This window comes from Bombus vancouverensis, chromosome 17 (genome assembly GCF_051014615.1).
Source record: "Bombus vancouverensis nearcticus chromosome 17, iyBomVanc1_principal, whole genome shotgun sequence".
In the NCBI taxonomy this organism is placed as follows: domain Eukaryota; kingdom Metazoa; phylum Arthropoda; class Insecta; order Hymenoptera; family Apidae; genus Bombus; species Bombus vancouverensis.
The window spans coordinates 8700802-8725205 of NC_134927.1; the positions used below are offsets into that span (position 1 = coordinate 8700802).

Genomic DNA, 24404 nt, shown 5'->3' on the forward strand with positions numbered 1-24404 from the left:
TCCCCTCAACCAACCAAACACCCAGTCCTACCAAATTCATTACCACCTCAACCTCCTATGCCCAAGCAGTACAAGGCATCCAAAATAATCCGAATAGCCAAAGGGATCTTTCTAAAAATAGCGTTCCCAATTCACCTAACATAGACAACGTTTCTAGGCTTGAAAAGCTAATAGAGAAACAATCGGAGCAAATAAATAATTTGCTATCGCTACTAACAATCATCATGGATAAATTAATACGCCCTGACGCAAAATAAAAACAAGGCGCATAGCTCTTTGGAACGCCAACGGTCTAGCGCAACACAAATTTGAACTAGAACTCTTCCTAAAACACCAGCAAATCGACGTAATGCTCGTATCGGAAACCCACTTCACCGACAAAAACGAGTTCTGCCCGAGCAGTCGAGCTATGCGGACGTGAAATCTAGTGGCTCCGACATTGTGCGACAAGAGTAGAGCAACAGAACCAATCAAGGATGGAAAAAATACCATCGATAGGAATACTAAACAAAGGAGAAACATACGCTATAAATAGGACAGTAGACCAACAGAGCCCAAATAAAACAACAAGTGAAGTACAGGACTGCTCAAATACAAAAGAAATAGGGATGGAAATAATACAAAAAGACGACGTAAAGAGCAATACCAACAAGGATCTACCACAACATAACGAAAGCTGGAAGACTGTAACTCCCAGCAAAAAAAGAAAAATAAACACAACCACAAACGATAGGAGGACCACAGAAACAGAAAGACATCAATGGCTACAAGAAATTCCTACACAAAACTCCTTCAGCTCACTGACAGAAGAGATGGACACAGACCCTACAGAAAAAACAAGAACACACACTCCCAAGCCACCACCAATCTACATAGACGCTAAAATAATAGACCCCCTCATTGATCTGTTAAACAGCACGGCAGGAATAGAAAACTACACCATTAAAAGACATACGATCGCATTCGTGAACGGCACAGAGTACCAGATTTGATGAAACGTATACAACAACATATAGAATCATGCGACACCTGTCAAACATCTAAAACTACACGTATCAGACCGCGCGAAGAACCTTGTATCACCGACACACCCCTCGAACCAAACGATAAAATTGCTATGGACTTATTAGGCCCACTGAAAAAGACGAAAAAAGGCAATCAGTACATTCTATCCATACATGACGAATTGACAAAATACTTAATACTCGTACCACTAAAAACTCAGCAAACGGAAACAATTTGGAACGCACTCTTGAATCATTACATTTACATCTTTTCCGCTCCAAAAAAGATATTAACTGACCGCGGACAGAATTTTATATCTAGTTTAATGCAACAGTACGAAGACGCGTTCAAAATCAAACATATCAAAACGACATCCTTCCACCCACAAAGTAACGGATCGTTAGAACGGACACACGCAGTAATAACGGACATGTTAAAATCGATACAGCGAAATTCGGATGAAGAATGGGACGATCAACTTAACTTTGTATGCCTTGCATATAACACAATGATACACGACTCTACTGGTTACACGCCATTCGAACTCACATTCGGACACCAAGCCAATCTTCCCTCCACAATATCCAAGAATCCCCAACGCACATACGCAGACGAAGTCACGTTCCGCAAAAAGGAATGGGACTCTAGACTCCGACACGCTCGCGAAACATTGATCAAAAGTAAACAGCGATATCAGCGCGATCAAAAACGTAAAATTATAAAACCTCAATCAGTTTTCAAAGAAGGAGACTCTGTTTTAATACATAACGATCATAAAAGGCATAAACTTGATGTGGAATGGTTAGGACCGTACACGATTGATAAAGTATGTACTCCATACTATCTGATTCAAGACAAAAAGATACACGGTAATCGTTTAAAACCTTACTTTCCAGGTCGACGCTCCTCTTTGCCGGAATAGTATCCGCGCAAATAAATATTACACCATTAGAAGGAAACTCTGTATTCGTAGAAAACATAGGAAAAGGATATTTATACAGCGACACTGCCAATGTAATAGTAGGATTAGACACTAGCGACATATACGAACAGATAAGCGCAATAGAATCATATAAATTAACAATAGACTCACGTGCAATCAGCAAACAATACGTCGAAGAGTTAGGCGGATTACAAAATCGCATCAATAACCTAAAACAACTCGCAAAACACTTGAAAGCGTTAACACATACCCGGAGCACACGAGGTTTGCTTAACATCATAGGTTCCGTATCGAAAAGTCTGTTCGGGACTCTCGACGATGATGATCTTACGCTCATAAACAAAAATATGGACAAACTATTCGATGATAATAATAAAATCAAGACCATAATAGCTAATCAAACAGCACTTATTAGAAAAATTGTAAACTCAGAAAACCTAAACCACTTAGAGAGATCATATAGTGATATATTAAAATTACAACAGCAGGCAAATATCGATAGATCTATGCTTAAGATGATCATGAAAGTCGACACCGCGATGCAAACTTTACACTTCCAATTAGATGAAATACTTAACGTCATGATATTAGGCAAACAAGGAATAATTAGTCCACAAATACTTGACCCCAATGAATTCATAGAAAATTACGCCAAGGCAATAGGTAGCCAGATGTACAACACCGCGATTTCTGCCAAAACCGAACATTTTCAATTCATACTCGACATCAGTGATCTTAAAATCTTCACAATAGATGACAAAATATTTTTCAAAATCATAGTACCTTTAGTCTCTAACACAGAATGGAACATATTACAAGTATATCCTATCCCGAGTAAAAGAAATGGAGTATTTTTGGCTCCAGTAGTCGAACATCAGATATATTTAACTTCAGGTCTTTCATTTATAAACGCTGATATCGAGTATTTCAACAAACTTTGTAAGAATCGAGCCGGAACCACTATATGCAAACAAACACTACCAATCCATGACAGAAATTCAAAAACCGATTGTCGCAGCGAAATAATAAATTTCAAACCACACATTGGACATTGTCAAATAACTTTACTTAAGATTGAAGACATTAGCTTTATACCGCTCAAAACTAGCAACTGTTACATTGCGATACCAGCAAATCCGATAGAAATAGACACAATTTGCCAAACGAAACATACCTTACAAAAACTTGACAAGCCTTCCATCATAAGAGCTAACACTTCTTGCGATATATTGTACAAAGACGAACACATGCGTATAGGCGAAACAAAAAACGAAGTCATATACGAAATCAAAACAAAAACCCTAGCGCTCAAAACAAACGATAGTTTCACTCATCTATTAGATAAACTCGAGCGAGCACCGAAAATAATAGATAATTTACAAGGCTATAAAACAACGATCGATAAAATAGGCGACGAGATAGAAACTCTTAATTTCGAACACAGAATTAAAAATATACAGTATTGGGGACTGACCACGCTCCAGATATTAGGGTACATAGCATTAGGCATACTAGGTATATATGGATTAAACAAAATAGGGGTATTCAAATGCATCAGGAAATGTATACCGAACAAATTATGTATCAATTTATTTTGCTGCCGAAATGAAACTGTAATCAACAGCCACAATGCGACAGCCCCACCAGTACCACTCACCCTGGGCTCAACACCCAACATCTATATTCCAACCAACACATACCACTCAGATGGAGAGGAGGAATCAGCTGTAATTTTCAAGCCACGTCAAGTCCGATTCCACAAAAGTCTTCTGAAGAAAACTTGAGGGATCAAGTTCAATCTAAGAAGGGGGGAATGTCACAGACGAAATTCGAGCAACTGTATATAACAAACCGAAATTCCGAACGCCTTATCGCGTGTGACCGTCCGGTCAGCACCCGTTCTCAGCCGCCTGAGTGGCATTCGATCACTCCAGCCGTTCTCCGAATTTTACACTAAGTATAAACAAAACCTTCTCCCACTCCAACGAATGGAAGAATATAAATGCTCCCTTCAAAATCATCCAGTCAGTCTAATAAAAAAATTCTTAACTAATCCAAGTATCGAAAGTGTATCATCGCGAACCGAAAAAATTGTATAAATTGAGTAAAAAATAAAAAGAACTTAATCTCCTTTTCGGAAATTAACAAGTTCCTTATTTTTACCTTAATTTTACACGACATACGCGTCGGCGACCGTGCTGGCGGCGTCGCCCCCGTTCGAGCTGCAGGCCCTGGCGCTCCGACGGGTGTACGAACGCCTGAGGGGCTCGAGCTCGGACGGGCCGCTATCCCCGAACATCCGGGAGGAGGCCAAGCTGGAGATCTGGGAGCGATGGAGCTCTCGACTGCTGGAAGAGGACGCCGCGCGGCCGCACCGAGCCGTTCGCGCCGTGCTTCCCAACTGGGACGCCTGGAGAGAACGAGGCGGGGTACCGCTGACATTCCGGGTGACGCAATTGCTCACCGGGCACGGAGTGTTCGGCGAGTACCTGCTGAGGATTCGCAGAGAGGTGACGTCCACTTGTCACCATTGCGAGGAAGAGGAGGACACGGCGCAACATACGTTGGAGTTTTGCCCGGCGTGGGCGGAACAGCGACGCGTCCTGCAGCTCGAGATCGGCGAGAGGTTGGCCCCGGAAGCGTTGGTGGAGGCCATGCTCAGAGGGCGTCGGGAGTTCGCCGCCGTTCGCACTTTCTGCGAGCAGATGATGCTTGCGAAGGAGCGGGCGGAAAGAAACAGGGTGAGAACGCGGCATCCTTCGAGGACGACGCAACAACAACATCGGAGGAACACCACGCGCCAGGGAGGCGCGACGCCGCCGCGGCCACCGTAGGAGTGTGATGAACCAGGAAGAGACGTTAGGGGGTGTGGTCCCCCCCTAACGGCCCAAGGAAGCCTCCCTTCAATAACGACAGGGAGATAGACGCCCGGGGGTAACCGGTAGTAATTCGGGAGAGATCCCGGGTGCATCTCGACTCAGGTGTCAGGACAGACCACCGTGGAGTTTTAGTCGGTAAGAGTCCGACACTACTGGGGTTACTTGGGATTAGGTGCGTGGGATTTTCTTCTCCCTAAAGGGTAGGAAACACTTGGCTGTGTTCACTTTCGACGGATGGGCGACACGTTTTGTTTTACGAACTTCACAGAGCACTAGACACACGTCTGCATGCTTCGGCACTCAAAAGCGAACTGACGAAGGACCTAAACTATAAAAATTCCAAGACCCCTGGTGGGTATTTAAGGCTATTGAGGGTACGCGCCAAGGATGTGCAGACATGTGGGTGCCATCCTGTCCGCGGTGTATGGTCTGCTCTCTGAGGTGAATTGACGTTACGAGCGCATAGTTGTCACCAAGCAACGAGTTCTGGAAACGTCGATTTCCGTCCGTTATGTCATACACATAAAGAAGGTGGCATACGCGATCATAGGCGCGAAAGGTGGCGTGACCCGAGCGTAGTGGGGGTCGTCTCCCAGAGAAGACAAAGAAATGATCGAAGGGCAACCAGTGCCTTCCGAAGAGTCAAACGTTATACATCGAGAGGTCTGACGATCAATATTAAAGTCGCATAGTCTAACGAATTCATTGAGGGATATCGTAAAATCGGGTCCACTTTCTGTGACATATTTACTGTATTCATTGCTAAACAATCTGTGGTGTGTTCATCATATTATTGTTAAATATTGTCAAATATACTATTTTATCTTAACCTGTTAATACAGTGTTAAATTCATTGAACTACCCCTGTTATCTTAATCGAAACAGGGGAACGACTATTTCGCGGCGTCGATTAGTAGAATCGTAGCGAGAATTTACGCCTCTCGCTGACGCGTTTTCCTCACGACTGTCACGTAAAATAACAAAATAAAAAAAAGAAAACTTTATTTTTTTTCTAACAACAATCCACTTTACAATCCACTTCCGAACTCTAGGCGTGACTTTCTAAGACTGATTCTTATGATTTGACTTTCGATCGGATCCGATTACTTTCTTTTGTCATCCCCCAACATCCCCGCCGTCCATGCATTTGCTAGGCGTCCGCGACCGTTGCCACGTGCTCTTCCTTCTAGAACCTTCGGTGGAGGGACCGTTGGGATGTTGATGGTTCATTAGGCACTTCAGCGATACATCTTTATCTCCATCGTCAGTCCATCGGATTTGAAGTATGCCGGTCGTGACACGATCACGTCTCTCCGCGAGTGGTCGTAACAGATCACTTATATTGCGTTATTTACATACATACACATGAAATAAAACCCTACATCCTATGTATATCTAACTTAAATAGAAACATATCTACTACTTATTATGTGAAATAATATTTTATCCAGCAGGAATGTGACATCTAGTTTCTATCTCGTTGATTGTATCATATATTCTAACGCCGACTGGTCAAAGAACAACAAGGTTTGTGAGCGAACTTGAGAACCAAAGTCAGCCTTTAAAACTAATGAAGGATTCATAGAAAAGTTTTACTTTAGAACTATTTTATTTTAAAGGATATTTATTTTAAAATAAATATATTTTATAAATAAATTTCTATCATCATTGTTTATTTCTCAGTAGATTTTTCAGTGGTAAATTATTATTATCAACGAACAACTATCTCGTAACTTTTGTTTGGCGAAGGATGATAGAGGTTACTGTCATTATAATATTGTCATTGCAGTGGAAAAATGTTCATAGTCAGTGAGCAGATGAATTGCTTACAGCTCAGAAATCATTTGCGTATAAATACATGCATTCTTATAAAAATTTTATAAAAAAAATCAAGCAATGTCATAAATGGATATATTTAGAAAGGAAACGAGTGAAAAGGCCAAATGAAAAGGCTGTTGAATCCCTTCTTCATAAAATTGAATTTGTATTCCTCTGGTTTAAACAGAAAAAATAAGGTTCAAATAGTCAGTACACGACACGGTATATTATCCATAGTAAGATCGTTATACTGCACATTTTGGTGATCTGATGTATCCAGTACAACCTGAAATAACCGAAAATACATGTATTTATATTAATCCCTATTTTTTTATACGAAGATACTTTTATACGCACCTTGATAATCGTTGTCGGGCTGTTGACTTAAAGTCTTGTTTCAGAATAAACTTCCTAACTCGCATTTGGTAAATTGCAACATACTTCTCCCAATTCATAGCTCGTAAGTCTAGTTTGACCATATCGCCGTCGTTCAACATTTTCACTTTTCTCACTAAGTCAGAACAGTTATCCCTTTGGAAAGTCCATTCGTGCGTGGTGAAATATTTTACCGATGTGAACAGCTTGTTGCAATTTTTTAAAAGTTTCATCATTCTGAAATATCAGTTTTACTTTTATTATAGATGAAGACAGAGATTTCCCCAGAAACATTTTTCTCGTTGCATGAGAATCGATGGAACACTCACATTGGTTTACTACCTCGAAGTCTTAAAGAGATATCTATGACGACCGCAGGCAAAATACGCGGAATTACACACAGAACGTGGTAAATATACCTATTAGCTACAACTGAACATCCTGGGTACCATAGTGTATCGTTTAGTGGCATTTCTATGCTACATTTTACTATAGCATCTATCATCGGACCCCACCTTGTCAATTGAAACACTAACATTATTATTAATTACTAGAATTATACTTAAAGCAAAGTTTATTATCATACGAGTATCTCGGGAAATATTATGGAAATGACATAAATATTATATTGTATCGCCATTTTTCTAAACTAATGACATATTGAGTTCTCTATTTGCTTGCTCTTCTATTGTCCACGTTACTTAAATAATCTGAAACTTTTGGAATACTCTAACAACCGAACAACATTAGTTGAAAATTACTTGTAAGAAATATTACTTAAAGGGGCATGCGTTACTCGTGCAGTTGTATACTTTAACTTCATGATCACGATGTAGCGTGACATGCCATGCTGTACATATTATCATGTCGACTACGAAATCGACAGGCACTACATCCAATCTTGCCTCTCTTATACCTCGTATCGCTGTTGCACATCCTCTGCCGATTAGCACAATGGTACCTGGTAACATTAAATTGGTTTAGAAATTATTTGTGAATTTTGATTACCATAAATGTAGCGCTAAATAGATTGGTAAGAATTCTCGTAATTGTGAGTAGCAACAAATTTGAACTATAATAATGATGATCAAGTGGAGAGCCTCTCATTTATCCTCTCACAAACAAATCGATTAACTCCACTTTTAGGAAATGTAAGGAGTATTGAAAAATTACTGTCGGAAAAGATCTATGAAAATACTTGTTAATGCAGAAATATTCTCTATCCAACCAGGACATAGTTCTTGCAAAGAGGCACCAACTATGCTTGGCCGTACTATCGCAACTGGCAGATCTTTGCACTTGCTTGCTACAATCTGCTCTGCTAAATTCTTACTAAATGCGTATGTATTTGGATAAGTTTTTAAAATCTCTTTTTCCATTAGGTTTATCGAATTTTTGTCGAATTGGTCGCTCATATCTATCACCTCTGAAGGTTTCAAGCTCGTACTGCAAAGTCGATAATAAGTGAACATATTATTCACGTTATAATTATGAATATAATATTCGTAAGTCATGGAACAACGTTTACGTATAACTTATTCTTACGTATAAACTTTTTCCCCAATCTCATGTAGATTAGCATTACTAAAAGCTGTGCTGACGTGGACGAAGCTAATTGGATGCTTTAGTTCGTTCCAAAGTTCGATGATACGATCTGTACCTTTCGTATTCACATTAACAGCCACGTGTAATGGCTCGTTGAATCTCACAGTGGCCGCGGCGTGAAACACTATATTTACTTTCTCAAGTAACAGATTTCTATGTTCTCGCGAAAGACCTAAATCTGGCAGACTCACGTCACCTTTCACGGGATAAACCTTGTTCAAAGCTGAAGGGCGTTTTGCTTTGATGGCATCGTAAATCTAAAGACGAAAAATTAGCAACTCAATTCCAGAAAAGAAAGTCAATCTATTTGGCTCCTGACTGCGTTAAATATTGAAAGGAACAAATATATATTTACGAACCGGATCATCTATGAGCTTCTTAAATCGTTGTTCTATCGTTTCGTTAGTTTTTGGACGAATTAGTATAAAAATGGCAGCGATGCGTGGACACATGCGGATCAGTTTTTCGAGGAGACCTTTTCCAACGAAACCGGTTGCTCCAGTCACAAGGATCCCACATCCGGCGTAGAATTCCTCGAGCGAATTCGTCTTATTCAGTCCTTCGTTTGTCCCATTTTCATTTGTTTCTCGATTGATTGTATCCATGTTTCAAGATCTTAACACTTGCAGTTCCAATAGTTGCCATAAATTGCCATTCCCGACAAACAGTAAGTGGATAAATGTGTTAAATAATATACCATATTGGTTACAGTTGAGATCTTTTCATATATATTACCTTCTACAGAAATATACGCAATTCAACAATTATTTCGCCTTGCATGAATGATTAAAATTTTCATGTATAATATATGTAAAAAAAATTTATATCATCATGCTTATGTATGTTACGTTGCATTATTTGTTTTCGACTTGAAATTTACAATACCGAGCTTTTTATGGCACAAACAATAGTGTTATAAAGATATCATACGTTGAGTATTGTACACGCACATTTATATATAGTATAAAAGAGAAGAAAATTAATATAATCAACTAACAACAATTTGGTAAAATACTGAAAATAAAGTCCTTTTAACTCACAAATGTTTATGAAACGATGTTTATATTGTTATTCTAAGAGATATTTTGACGCAGCATCTGAATAATTAATAAGTATAATTATAAAGAATGTGATTAATATAACAAGAGAAATATATTTTATCACCATGTAGAGTATTTTGCTTAAATTTAATAAAATAATTGCGTAATAACATACTCCCTCTACTGCCATTTCATCGTTTCTTTTAAGTGTAATCAATATTATGTATGTACACTTCAGTTCATTTGCGTATATTTCAGTTTATTTATTAAAAACAAGGGATCTTACCAGTTAAAATGGAAAACGCCTGAAATATCTCGCATGGTTAATGTTGTCACCGCGGAGCGCATTTTCAATTTCCATAAACGCGAGAATCGAAACAAGTCCCAACAATAACTTGTGAAATATCGTCTCCAAACTCAATTTTTGACAAAAATTAACCGATGTCTCACGCAACTATCTCGCAAAGGCGAATGTTCCGATTACCTCTATTGACTGGTTGTAAATTATTGAAAAATCAAAATATCGAACCATTTTACTGCATAAAATATAAAATACAAAATATTTGAGTATTTAAAAACTTCATTTAAACTATTGTAATAATTAAAGACCCGAATGATATTTTGGTATATATCATATTTATAATAATAAAATTGATAATAATGACATTAATGAAAGACACAATTGAATACAAAATAACAAGGAATCGTCTGTTACCTGATAATATTTCCACTGCGTATTGTTTACCAAAGATCGATCAAAAGTACACTTCACGATAGTGAATACCTACACGTCTTCCACAGTACTGTAACGATATTCCATTAGTCGCTCCTCTAGATTCTTATATTATTATCAAGCCCACCCTACTACTGAAACTGGATAATGATATGCGTTAAAGAGTCGGTTAACTAATTCATCTCCCACATCTTTGGTGTTTATGAAAGTACAAAATATGCTGCTCAGCGTTAATTACATCAACCATGCGAGATATATTTTAGTTGTGTAACATTTTAAATGTCAAGATCCTTTGTATTTAGTAAAATAAACCGAAACATGCGCAGATGAAATGAAGTATACTAATCTAACATTGATTACATATGTATAAAAGATACCATGAAATGATAATGGAGAGATATGTACTACGCAATTATATTATTAAGTTCAAGTAAAATATCGTTCATCGTGATCACATACATTTTCCTTATTTTATTTATCACTTTCTTCATGAATATACTTGTCAATTATTTAGATGCTGTGTCAAAATATCAATATATAACTGTACGGTTAATGAAGCAATTACTTTCATATGAAATTTCATTTATTCAAATACACATCAAGATTGATTGATAGTACCTTTCACACTAAATCTACCGACACTTCGTGTACATCTCTTCCTACCTTATCGGGTCAAAATGACCGGTGATTAAAGAAATAACAGTTTTTATGATTTAGTTTTGATAATGGTTAATTTATAACTCAATGTATATAAAATGATGAATTTTCAGAAAATTTCGTCCAAATTTGCTTTTGTTTAATTTCAATTCTAGACTTAAATAAAATTACACTTTTATTTATGTAGAGATATATCTTCTTCAACCTCGCTGCATTTTGTACAAATTATCTTATTATCGAATGTACATTTGCCGCATACATATTTCCCGCATCTTAAACTCATTTTCGTAATTTTGTAACATTTACAATTTTTTATTTGACAAGATATTGTAGTAATGAATCTGAACTTATTGATAGTATTATTACGTGGTTTTTTTGCCACAGTCTTTATACAAAGATAACGTATGCACCAGGTTTATAACTACTTTGTGAATTCTCTATAAATGGGTCACCATACTGTAGATACCATTGTAAATTTATTGGCTTCATTCGCTCTTCATTATCAAATCGTATAAATCTTATCCTTTCAGAAAAGTCATTCCTGCTCATTGTTTTCGAAAAAATGCAGGCCCCCAAATTTCATTCCACAAATATGAGACATCTAAATTCTTTGCCTAATACGCACCGCGGGCATATAGCGGAACAATAAATGCATCTAGATTTGTTGCATCTAGCTCCCTCTTGGTCCCCAATACTCTAAATGCTTTTTCTTCCGTATATTTTATTATATGATTCCTTATACGGTGATCAGTGATAAAATAAAATGTCGTCCTTACTTGTCCTTTCATTATATGCCGTTTAGCATATCTCTAAAAATATTATGAACTGATGTCTTGGCAGGTTTGGGACTTGCATCTATTTCCTTCCAAGCTGTCCCATCGGGCCCAGTTTCGATACGTTGGTTCTCTACATCAGTCTCAGTCTCTACTGTTAACGATAATTTCTTTCCTTCTTGCTCTAAACGTGAACGATTAATAATAACATTGAACATTCATTCGCTTATAAATAACTTTTCATGTGTTTCCATGCTGTTTTCTCTTGCTGAAGTTTTTTGTTCATCGCACATTCAACATTCTTCTATGTCCGTTATTTTTTTTAATAATTTTTTTTGGAAACTCTTGACATTTTTAGGGTAAATATTTATCACAGAATAATGCAATGAAAGGAATACAAAATTGTTGTCAAATTATATATTCTCCTCCTTCTCCTTTTATGACAACTTTACACAAAACGCTCTGAGATGCTTGCTCTCAGTTTTAGAGATTAGAAGTTTAGATGTCGACTTATTGACTAACAAACTGAGATATATTCTGGTCGAAAGAGCAATAGCGTAAGAATATGGTCTGTGATGGCGATATTTAAGCGAAAATATCGATGAGTATTGGCCGTTCTCCACCAACGGTTCCTCGGGGGTGGAGTTGGGAAAAACCCACTTTTACCGTGTTTTAACGCAATGAACAATAACCCTAAGGAACTTCTTGACTTTTAAAATGTTTGTAATAATTGACCGTAAAAGATGCTAAATTTTATGGCGGTTCCTTAGGATTATTATGGGCCTAAGTTGATGCTTTGATACCTAGCGGCCATCTTGTAACAGTTGTTATTATTTGTTATTACTGATTTTGTTTGTCATCTGACGTGGAGATAGCCTTTCCTTTGTACTGATTGCATTTATTTTAAGAATAAATAAAATATATCGGCTGGTCAAATTGATCGCCCGCTGTAGGTAGGGCAGAATACAAGTTTTTCTTAGAAAAGAAAAAAGCAAACTAGAAGTAAATACCGAAAAATATTTTGTATGCATGTTTTAGGAAGCATGTTATGTCAGAAATTCTGAAGCGATATGATAACGTTTAAATATGGCTAAATTTGTGTAGAAGTTTGAAAAAGGTCAATTTGACTAGCACTGGTAGGTTTAGTGTTAAACATTTATGGATTCTATATCTTGTTGGCTGCTAATTTACATAATACTTTTAACATAAACAACTGCAAAGAGTTACGTTCTTTTTGTACTTTGAGCCAATGAGGCCATTTCTCGAATACACGTGCGGTTCATCATTGAGAAGGCATCTCTTCATTACAATTTCATTTGCTGTTTTGCAGATAAACAAAATCATTACATCAGTATATCCGACGTCTTTAAATGTGACTTTTCCCAACACTATGTATATTTGTTAATTCTATTGCATTTACACCACTTTCGAGTTTTTGTTTTGTTTTGTTTCGATAGCTGGAGCACTATTAGTTTCATACTATTCACTGAACCGAATAAAGGAAAGAATACATTGTACATAAACGCTAATAAAATATGTGCAAAGTAGATATTTGAAACAGAAAATAGTATCATTTACTGCAAAATGTGATGTTCGGATAATAAATCGTTTTTACATTAAAATATTGCGATAATGTGTGCTCGGATTAAGGGCGGGGGGGAGTCTTTAATGGGGACTCAACTGTATACAGTGTTACGATCTGGTGTTGATCTTCGATGTAGGTAATTATTATGTATAATTCTACATGTCCAATCTGCTGTTTCTCGAATTATATCTAAGTCAAAACGGTAGTTGCTGCCACCAGACATACTCGTTAAACTGTTTCGATTAATTCGAATTTCGTTCATTAATTTTTGAAACAAGGCGAACGACTGACTAGAATATTTTCAAAAACTTGTCGTACTATTTTGAATATACCAATATATCGTGTTCCTGATATGTCTACGACAACTGAGTAGAATAAATTCGAAAACTTGTCGTATCCAATTAAGCTCGGCAATATTTTTAGCTGTTTTTTTTGTACGTCATCCTCATGGACACTCCGCTGTTGCAATGATCGCGTAACAGCAGAGTAGTGTCGGACTCCTACCGACTAAAACTCAATGACCATCCTGCGCGTGTGACAGGAATGCTCCAGGAACCTCTTATGAAGTAACTTCCGTTGCAGCCCCTTCACGCGGCCTCTTGTTCGAGGATATTTTTTTGATGATGAATAAAAAATATTTATTTGATGATGAATAAAAAATATTTATTTGATGATGAATAAATTAAAAATTTTTTGGTGTCTCCGCATAACTCGCTCGCAGAAGAGGCGGAGAACCTCGAGTTTCTGTGGCTCGCTCAACTTCGCTTCTACGATCGCCGAGGGGGTCAATCTTTCACCTATGACGTGCCGCAGGGTGTAGCGGGACAGTTCCCACGCCGGACAAAGCTCCAGCGTGTGCTGCGCCGTGTCCCTGCCCTCTCCGCAGTGGTGGCAAATATCTTTCGTCTCCCGTCTGATTTTCCTCAGGAACTCGCCAAACACACCGTGTCCAGTGAGCACCTGGGTCATCCTGAACGTGAACGGGAGGCCGTGGCGGCTTCTCGATGCCTCCCAGTTTGGGAGAACCTCCTCCGCGCCTCGATGTTTGCCTCCCTCGTTGATCAACTGGGATCGCCACAGGTCCCACGTGTCTTCCTCGGCAGTTCCTAGGTCGCTTGGAGCCGCCTGCTCGGTCAGATCTTCTCCCGGATGCCATACTCTCCGACGGGCGTATCTCCTTTTGAGGGCCAGCGCTCGGAGCACTGGGGGGACGCGGCTTGAGCGGTCGCCGACGCGCGGGACACCGTCCGGTATCCCCTAATGTTTCTGATGGCGGTTACTCTGTGCAGCCTCCTCAGGAGCAGGATGTTGCGACGACTCGCCATCAGATCGTCCGCCCATACTGGGGCCCCGTACATCACTCGGGACCGAACGACGCCCTCGTAAAGTCGGCGCACCGCAGCTCCCGCCCCGCCGATATTCGGTAGCAGGCCGCACAAGGCATTGGCAGCCGCCGACACCTTCGGAATCAGGGAGTCGAAGTGCGGCTCGAACGTCCACTGGCTGTCGATGACGAGACCCAGATATTTCATCTGCGATACCATCCGGACGATTTCGCCTGCCATGTTTATGCATAGGCCGGGCGGTGGAGTCCCTCGCTTCTTCTTGTCGTAGAACCAGATGGCCTCCGACTTCGCAGGAGAAACCCTCAGGCCCAATCCACGCACAACACGGGTCGCGCAGGCCTTTACGATTTCGCCGATGTACAGAGTCTCGTGCCAATCACGCCCCCCGATCAGGACTTTAGATTCCAAACTGCTGTACCCTTGATGTTTTAATTCGTTAATATAACTGTATAGCTAGCGTTAACTAGCGTATCAATAGAATTGATAAATACAATTTCAATTTCGGATTAGCCGCTCTGTGCAAGAGTAATAGCTAGGGAAGGATTAAAGTTTTCTTGGAATATTAAATATTCTCAATATCTTCTTGATTGTTGACAATAATAGTCAATAAATAATTTTACTCCAGTAAATGTGGTGCAAGTCCGAAATCGAAAAGGAAAGTGTTACAATGTTTATCTTCTCACCTTGCTTATATGTGGTGTCGATCGCACTCTTGGACTACCGTACGAAGGTAGTGTAGTTGTTAGATGATTGACTATATTAATCGTTGACGATTGTTTTCATTTTAAATGCTTGGTTTTACTTCCTGACTTCCTTACTCAAAGACTATTGTAAAACAATTCACAGCTTCATATTAACTCTCAACCAATTTTGTACTCGACTCAACTGACTCATACTGACTGAATGACTGAACCCTTAACAAATTTTTAACTGAGTGACGTCTTGATAACTGGAGTCTGGACAAATTTTTAACTCACTGACTACTGTCTCTAAGTGACTACACTTATTTATAGTACGGCTATGATGGGCTAATTGTTACGTGATTATTCAATGCTAGAGCGAAGTTTTGGTACGTGATTACTTTCTTTGGTTCTGTTGGTATCCTTCCAGAAATATTAGGGTTGCAGCTGATGTGATTTACGTGGAAGTATTATTCAAGTTTCCCATTTTCTTTAACTAGTCCTTGTTACCGCGTTCTTTTTGCAGTATTAGTTTCTGCCGATACTAGGTTGTACTCTGCTAAACACGTGGTTACCTTGCTGATGCCGGTACTTGATCCTTAGGCGTGAGCTGCTTATTGTACGGTGTATGGTCACAGGGAGAGCGGTACGTGACAGTGGACGTCTCATTGTTCCTTGTTTCTATTTCCATATTCTTATATTTTAAATTTGTTCAATAATGCCTTGGATTATTGATTTATTGCGATATTGAAATATTTGGATGCGTTGTATCTCTTATTCCCTTCAAGATTTTTGTTTTTAATTCCATATGCCTAGAGTTGTGGCTCGTGCAAATCGCGAGTTACGGCGTAATAAATACGTTACGGCTCGTGTGGAGCGCGAGACCTCAACGAACGAAATCGAACAAATCGTGAGCGCCGGCTTACCTCATACAAGTCGCAGAAAAGGAGATTGTGACATTCGAAATCGCAATCCATTCTGCGTGATGCTTTTTAAGAAAAATCATAGATTATAGATTAAACCTGTTTACTTATTGAAATCTATAACGCCGTATCGCAAATATGACTCCTTTTGCTTCCATAAATAAATAATTGAAAGAGGCGAGGAAAGAGGCAGAAATAGAGATAAGGATACAAACATTGAAAATTAAAAAGAACCAGAAGAGGATTTGATGGAAAGATTAAAATAGATAGAGCAGAGGGAAGAGTTAGAAGAAATAACATAATGCTTAAGGCAAATGATATGCCAATAGGTCGAAGGGAATGGTAAAAATAGCAATAAAACAAACCACGCAGGTGGAAACTGAAGGAAATGGCAACAAAGAAAAGAAATGTTGGTGAAGAAGAATAGGATGAAAAGGCAAGGAAGCAATTTACGTTAATAGAAAGTTAATAAATATTTCGAAAGATTGGGGCAAACCATAATCATACAGGTATGTAAAATAAAAACACAGAATAAAATCTGAAGAATACTAATAGTGTAGAGTAGAGATACGAAAAAACCGGCGGAGAAGATGGAGAAAATAATCGGAAACGTAAAGGAAGAACGGGTGCCGATTGGCGAGGATTTCAACGCAAGGATAAGAATGGGTGGTCCGTTACGAAGCAAGGAAAGAGGAAGAGGAAACGAGGAAGCCAAAGTATAAAATAAATGCACAGAAGGAACGAAACTGTTCGGATGAGAAATTCTGTACGGGAACATGGTAGAAAACGATGTAGGGGATTACAATTTCATCGGCAAGAAGGACACTTGAGTAACCGATTATGTAATAATACAGCCAATGATAAAACACCAAGTTAGAAGAATCAGAACTAAAGATATAATAGAATCAGACCACTTACCGATGAGGGTGGAGAAATGTAGAACAACTAGCTCGAATATTCAAAGTGAAGAGCAGTGTACAAAAGGAAAGGTATGAATAACAGAAGGAATAGACTAGACTTCGAAAACGAGGAAACAAGCGAAATGATGGAAGAAATAATACGAAAATAAAAGAGGCGCCACTGAAAAGATTTGAGGTGTGTGTGTGTGTCCGTGATACTTCTAGATGTTGGTGTAGTTTACTTGCTTAAATTTTTGACAGTGTAGAATGTAAATATGAAAGAGGCAAAGAAAACAGAAGAGCGGAGGACCATAAGAACTTCCGTCATCCTGTTATCGATTAACGTTTAAGTCTCACTAGGAAGTAAGTATACGTACGAAGACGCGTATTTGGTTTCCATGTAGAACGTCATAAAAATCTTTCTGTTACACGCCGACCTAATTGTCTCGCAAAACTTCCTCTCATTTATTCTGATAATTTTTGTACATGATCTTATAATAATAAGATTTTTAGATATTTTCTCTGTCTAGAAACAAAAATTAATAGATATATTTCTTTTTCTGAAGATAAGCCAGAAGCACATGTACCAACACTCCTCATTGCTGTGGTATACATTGGTTTTGTTTCTTCTAGAATTGGTTCCTCGTTATTAAAACAACGTAAAACATAATAACATAATAGATACTATACGAGTAAATATAATATTATCTATTATTTTTACAAAGTCAGTAACACACACATGGGGCACAGTGGGATATTGCAAGATATCGCAAGATATCGCAAGACATCGTATGAAATGTAAGGTATTGCTCAAGACATGGATACATTACGCAAAATTTGATCCTTAGTTTTAGTACATTCATGATGTACTCGATCGATCAATAAATATTTACCCACAGAGGCAGGTTTTTGTTTATCCTCTTGCTCTTTTATACCTCTCGTTGCTGTTTTTCTTGCTCTTTTCACTGAGCGTAATTTGTCATTTTGTGTTGTTCATAGGTTGCGTTGCGATTTTCTGAGGCAGAAGTACGTGCAAGTGTAAAATTCTATATTTTCTCTGTGATTACAAGATATCCTCTCTATATTCTACTTATATTTTTGTAGATGTTTTCTGTTTTAATGTTCATCCAAGTTGCTGCTATATTCAATAGATAACGTTGCATGTAACACAAAAAAGGTAAGTTCAGGTGATCCCCGGAATGAATTACGTGAAAAGACATTGCATGTCCTGCCTATTCTGTACTTTGTGTTGTCAGAGACGAAGTTTCCGCTCTGCTACCACAATCGAAACTTGACATGCGCCATCTATGAGTTGCTGTTAGAACTAGAGTTAAGTGTAAGCAATTAAACAGTGGGAGGTTCGTATAATCAGTCATTGCATGGTATGTTTTACATGAAAGATAATCATTTACGTACTATAGCACCATTCACATATAACAAATATTACAAATATAATTATTACTAAAATTTACTTATGTACGGCGTTTTCCATGGGCTTTAAATCTCTACAGGGCAATTACGGGCACAGTATTATTCTAAATCAAACATCAAATTAGCACACCATTCGTGATGAGCTAAAAATTTATGTCTACTTAAGAAGTCAATGGAAGGAATCAGGTATCATGAAAGTCGTTGCATCTACAAAGAGTCTACAGCTCTGCTTTCTGCCGAAAATAGCATCTACGTGATCTAATTTCAACGTTTAATTTTCTATTTAAATATTCTCAATATTCTCTACCTATACCATGACTTTGCACTGCTTGCGATTTAATTATTTAATGTAATTGTATTTTAAATGTGTTTTAGAGGCTTTCATTAAATGTTTTGTTAAACTGGTTAGTTAAATTAATACAAAGTGTCTAAAATTCAATTACATGTTTATTTATCGTTACAATTCCGTGTTATTTATTTTCATTTAATGCAACAATTAGGAATATTCATCAGTCTCTAATACAATTTATCATCGGTATATGACTAATTAATTTTATCACGGCTACATAAAGGAGTATCCTCGTATATACAGATACTCTTATAAAATTCAAATTATACCTAATAAAATTTCTATTCAGATAGTTGCGATAGCGCCGACGTAGCCTAAACCTTCGTAATCTAGATATAGACGAGGTTATGTCATGATGAAGCCGCAAAAATCCATCTCTACATAACAGGTAAACGAGCCAAGGTAAACTATGCAAATCAGGATTGAGAACACAGACTGTAAGAATTTATGACCAGCGAAGAACTATGTCGCATAAATGTACTTGTATTTGGTGACAACATATAACTACCCCGGTAAAAGAACATTGCTGTTTCGTACAACTACAGTTGTGATTATTACAGTCACATTGCAGATATTAATTCTTGGTACCAATTTTCAATCTGCGAACTCGTCACGAATACCATATAAGGCAGAAGGACGATACAGAGTTTATCGACCTATTATGTAATTTACGATTTCACGACATAACAATTCCTCAATAAGAAATACTATGCGAGCGAAGGAGAATTCCTGTATTCTGAGAGTTTGTAGTTGGTGCAGCATTAAGAATATTCCCGACAGCAAAATTAATGGACGAAAATGATACAAAAATGATATAGCATAATCACATTGTATACACATTACTTACTCAGTAAGACGAGTTTCGCTAGATATAGAAAAAGATCATTCAAGAATGTTATTTCTGCAAATGTGAATAAATGCAGCGGAATGTTGCATACAATAGCATTAGCTGAGAGATCACGAGTTATGTTACAACGAAACATGTCAACTCTCACCCTTGTAGGATAAGACGATGGAGAGGGATGGCAGTCAGACGACCTAGAGCCGTTCCACCGCCGTCCCAACGGATCACGACTGGAAGAAGCGACAGCGCTAGGGGCAATGATACCCCCTAACGCCGAATTCAATAGTCAGGAATTAGTAGAAATTGCTAGAACAAGGGCACGCGTGAAGGGGGCGCAACAGAAGTTAATTCATAAGAGGTTTCTGGAGCACTCCTGTCATACGTGTAGGATGGTCATCGTGGAGTTTTAGTCGGTAGGAGTTCGACACTACTCTGCTGTTACACAATTACTAGAACAGGGGAGTGTCCATGAGGATTTCTCCACGTACAAAAAAAAGGTTAAAACGTGTATAAATATTTATAAAAATTATATGCATCAATGTGTAAAAATGTGGATTTGAAAGACAATTACATCCTGATACAAGACAACTATCCAAAACACAATAATACACGATACACAATGCTATAAAGTACAATGCTAATACACGAGCCCTAATTCTGTATCATGTTTAGAAACGCTTGAGAAGAGTTCCGCAATATGTGCGTTATTGAAAACATATAACTACCTGAAACGAAAAATATCGATTCACCATATATCATCATAAAATCATTTAAAGACGGTTTCCTTTAAAAAATGGAAAAATATTTTAAGTGGAGTACTCAGCAATTTGATAAATTCAATGCCACGATAATTGCAAAACATAATGGTATCAAAACGAAACTTCACTAACAAGAAAAGATCCCGAATAAGCAGACTCTGATTTTAATAAAACTTAAGACTTGAAGAACAGCGCGAAATATTAAACACGTATTCTTTGTTAGTTGCGGTAAATCAAATTTATGAGGCGTAACCATCCTCTAAAGTTTAACCCTTAAAGGATTATCTCGGATTGGTTAAAAACAGACAAATATTTGTGAGTAAGAATTTCAACGTATTGAACGAAAATGCGACAGTTAATAAGAAATTTTCAAAATTGTTTGAAGAAATCACGCAGTAATATCTATTTGAAAAGTTGTGGTATCAATGCATATGACAAAGAAAAGTTGCATTTTTTATCACGAATGCTACTATGTATTATGCATATATATGTCGGGTTTACATTAGAATTAGGGTTAGGGGCGTGAAACGAATCTTCGTTTGGGTTACACGTTGTCGTTATGCAATAGAGAAGACATTGATTAGTGCAAATACTATTATTATAGAACCGGACAAGTAACCGTGGTAGTTAGGTACTCGAGAAACTAATGACAATGATCCTAGGTTCAATAACGAATCCGCGGTCGACGGGATGATAGATGAACGTGCTCACAAAATTCACTGGTCGTAAGGGGTTACTCTTTTCGTCGATGAGATCGTGAGAGAGAATGACTTTCCCGTCCCGATGATGCCACAGAGGAAAACTATAATGGGGTGTGTCTAAGGACACGAGATCATCGGATTCGTCGAGAAAAGCCTTCGTTCAGAAAGTAAGGGAAATTGGCGTTGCTGCTGTGGCGGCACTTGACAGTAAACTTCCCAACAGTTTTCGTCGCGTGACGCACGACACAAAGACCCTATACCTGCGGACAAGATGATTGCCAGATGTCGATACATTCGTACCGAATATTTCCAGCTAGCCTAAGGACCGCTATAAATCTTAGGATTTATTTTAGCTAAGGTCCTCCAAAGAGACAAACAGTCTTTGTTTATCAGTCTCGAAGTCGACCACCTACCACGGGGACACACGAGAAATCCGCTATCTCTCACGTAGGATGCTGCCCGCTAGCAACACCCTCTCAAGGGCAGCTAGCATCCTTTTCCAACGACCAACACGAATTAGCCAATAAACATTAACGTACATTTCCCTCACTTTCCGAACCAAAGCTTTTCTCAACGAATCCGATGCCCTCGCATCCTTAGACACATCCCAACGAGTGTTCCTCCGCAGCAGCATCGCGACAAAAAGTCAGTCTATTACCGCGAGTCAACATATCACGATCGTTATACTTACACGGTTCGAGCCGAATAATTATCTAAGCTCTCGACATCTCGTGCAATCATTGTCCGCACTCACAGTGTATCTCGAATCGCAGCTATCCAAGCTCTATCTAATAACCGCGCATTCGCGAACCGAATATAATCGCGAATCCTGCGTCAAGTGTACTCATTGACATTAGAGTGAATAAACATTTATCGTTCAATAAATCTGAGTTTTCCTTCCGACCCTATCACGACATACCACCTCACTGCTAATTGGTCAATCTCCATATCGGTGGTTAGAAAAAGATGCTAGCCGCCCTCGAGGGAAAGTAGCTAGTGGGAGACGTCATTCGTTGAAAAATATAGATCTCCCCTATCTTCCCGGAGTTGGGACAAAGACTGTTTGTCTGTTTGACGGACTTTAGTTAACTAGATCTTAGTGTTTATAACGGCCCTCGAGCAGCCGATCACGTACTGTGGAGACGCGTCGGCATCTGGTAACCATCATACCCGAAGAATAGGATCTGCGTGTGGCGAGCCACGGGACAGAAACCGTTGGAATGTTCATTGTCGCGTGCCGCTACAAATATTTCTTTTAAGGAGAGTTATTGATTACTCCATACCTTTGTTAGACAAAGCGTTCATCCCGTGACCGCGGCTACGTTCGGCGACTGGCTGTCGCCTCGAGCCCAAGCTCATTATCGCAAATCGCGATCAAATAAAATCGGATCGAATGACGACAATTCTTTAATTACGCCTATGATAGAATCTAGATTACGGTGTTAAGGGATTTTCCCGAAGTTCCAGAGGGAAGGCTCTGATGTCCTTTCAACTCCGACATATATTTCAGTTCATTTGCATTTGCTTCAATTTATTTTACTACAAACAATGGATTCTTACCATTTAAAATATAATATGACAAGTATCTCGTATGTTTAATGTATTCACCGCGGAGCGTATTTTCACCTTTCATAAACACGAAAGATCGAAGACAGTCCTAACAATAATATGAAAAACCATTCTTAAACTCAACTTTTGCCAACAAATATCCGGAGGTTCATGCAACTATCACACGAAGGCGAATGTTTCGATCAACTCTAATGAGTGGTTGTATATAACCGAATAACCACAATAATGAACCATTTTTACTGTGTAAAATGTAAAATGCAAAATAAATATTCTAAAATTCAAAAATTTCATTTAAGCTATTGCAGTAAATTACCTGCTTCGACCGTTCGCGGAGAGACGCGATCGCGAGATAGCACGTCAACGAGAGTTGTAAGTTCCCGTCACGATTAAATAATCGACGCCACGAACTGATCGATCCCCTTATTTCGATTATGATAATAAGGGTAGTTCAATGAAATTCCACAGAATTAACACAAATAAATTAATGTTTATTTCAACAACTTATTAACTAGAAAGATATAAATGGAACAAAAAAAATGTAACTGCGTTTTGGTTGATAAGTAATGCGCGATATATGAGATGTGTTGACGGTTCGACTTCTCGAAAAGTTCCGAACACCTTTCGATTTTTTTTGTTTTTTCTGGAAGGCGACCCCCACTACGTTCGGATCACGCCACATTCTTTTACGCGAGGTAAAATAACGGCCAGGAGTCGACGTTTCTGGAAGTCGCCCTGCTTAATGAACCATGCGCTTGCCACTACAATGTTTGTTTGCCGGGCAGACGCGACCATCCGTCTGCGACATTATAGTGCCGCGATCGACAGTTGAGAATATGAACTATGGTAAGCCGCATGGCGTAACATTACCTGATAATATTTTTGATATATATGACATTTTTAATGATGAAAACAATTAATAGACGACACAATTGAACACAGAATAACAAGGAATCACCTGTTACCTGCTGCTACTTCCACTGCGTATTCTTTACCAAAGATCGTACAATAATCCGTTTTCACGACAGTAGATCCCGATAAGTCTATCACTGTACTGTAACGATATTCGATGTGTCGCTCCTCTAGATACTCATGCTTTTAATAACACCACCCTACTACTGAAACTGTATAACGTCATACATGAATGATTCGATTAACATTTTTATCTCCAGAACCAAGCAAAAAATACATTTAAACATTTCAATTTTAATGACATTCTCATTACATATAACATTTTCTTAGTTAAGATGATGTCGAAAATATTTGAATTGTAAATTCCATTTCATATTACGAAGTACCTATTCCGCCGAGTTTAAGTAACACACCATCAGTGTGAAACGTATTCATGTAATGCTGTAACAAAAATAAAAATTATGGTACAACATCGTTTAGTAAGAAATTCTTAGGAAATGGAAAATGTATACATATTCCTACAAGTCCCCAAAATAATATCAAAAAAAATTCGGTACATTTTCTTATTGTGAAAATATTAAT

General features: G+C 38.3%; 1 protein-coding gene across 2 annotated transcripts; it reads right to left on the minus strand.

The window, feature by feature from the left end:
- Positions 1-6787: 6787 nt before the first annotated feature.
- LOC143303915 (putative fatty acyl-CoA reductase CG5065) lies at positions 6788-23966 on the minus strand. Of its 2 annotated transcripts, none has more exons than XM_076626106.1 (8): positions 23869-23966; positions 8985-9247; positions 8566-8882; positions 8219-8466; positions 7798-7981; positions 7350-7535; positions 7003-7257; positions 6788-6931 (listed from the first exon to the last, which is right to left on the minus strand). In XM_076626106.1, exons 2-8 carry the CDS (start codon positions 9228-9230, stop codon positions 6853-6855), a joined length of 1515 nt encoding a protein of 504 aa, XP_076482221.1. In that variant the 5' UTR covers positions 9231-9247; positions 23869-23966; the 3' UTR covers positions 6788-6852. The 2 variants fall into 2 exon arrangements, with proteins under 2 accessions (XP_076482221.1, XP_076482220.1); XM_076626105.1 differs by having other exon boundaries at positions 23876-23964.
- Between the last annotated feature and the right edge of the window lie 438 nt (positions 23967-24404).

Excerpts from the sequence above, each read along its gene's own strand:
- LOC143303915 (XM_076626106.1), bottom strand. The coding sequence starts at position 9,230 with ATGGATACAATCAATCGAGAAACAAATGAAAATGGGACAAACGAAGGA. Across the intron at positions 8,883-8,984 it reads AGAAGCTCATAGATGATCCG|ATTTACGATGCCATCAAAGC; the intron begins GTTCGTAAATAT and ends TTTCGTCTTTAG. Across the intron at positions 7,258-7,349 it reads CTTCGAGGTAGTAAACCAAT|AATGATGAAACTTTTAAAAA; the intron begins GTGAGTGTTCCA and ends CTGATATTTCAG.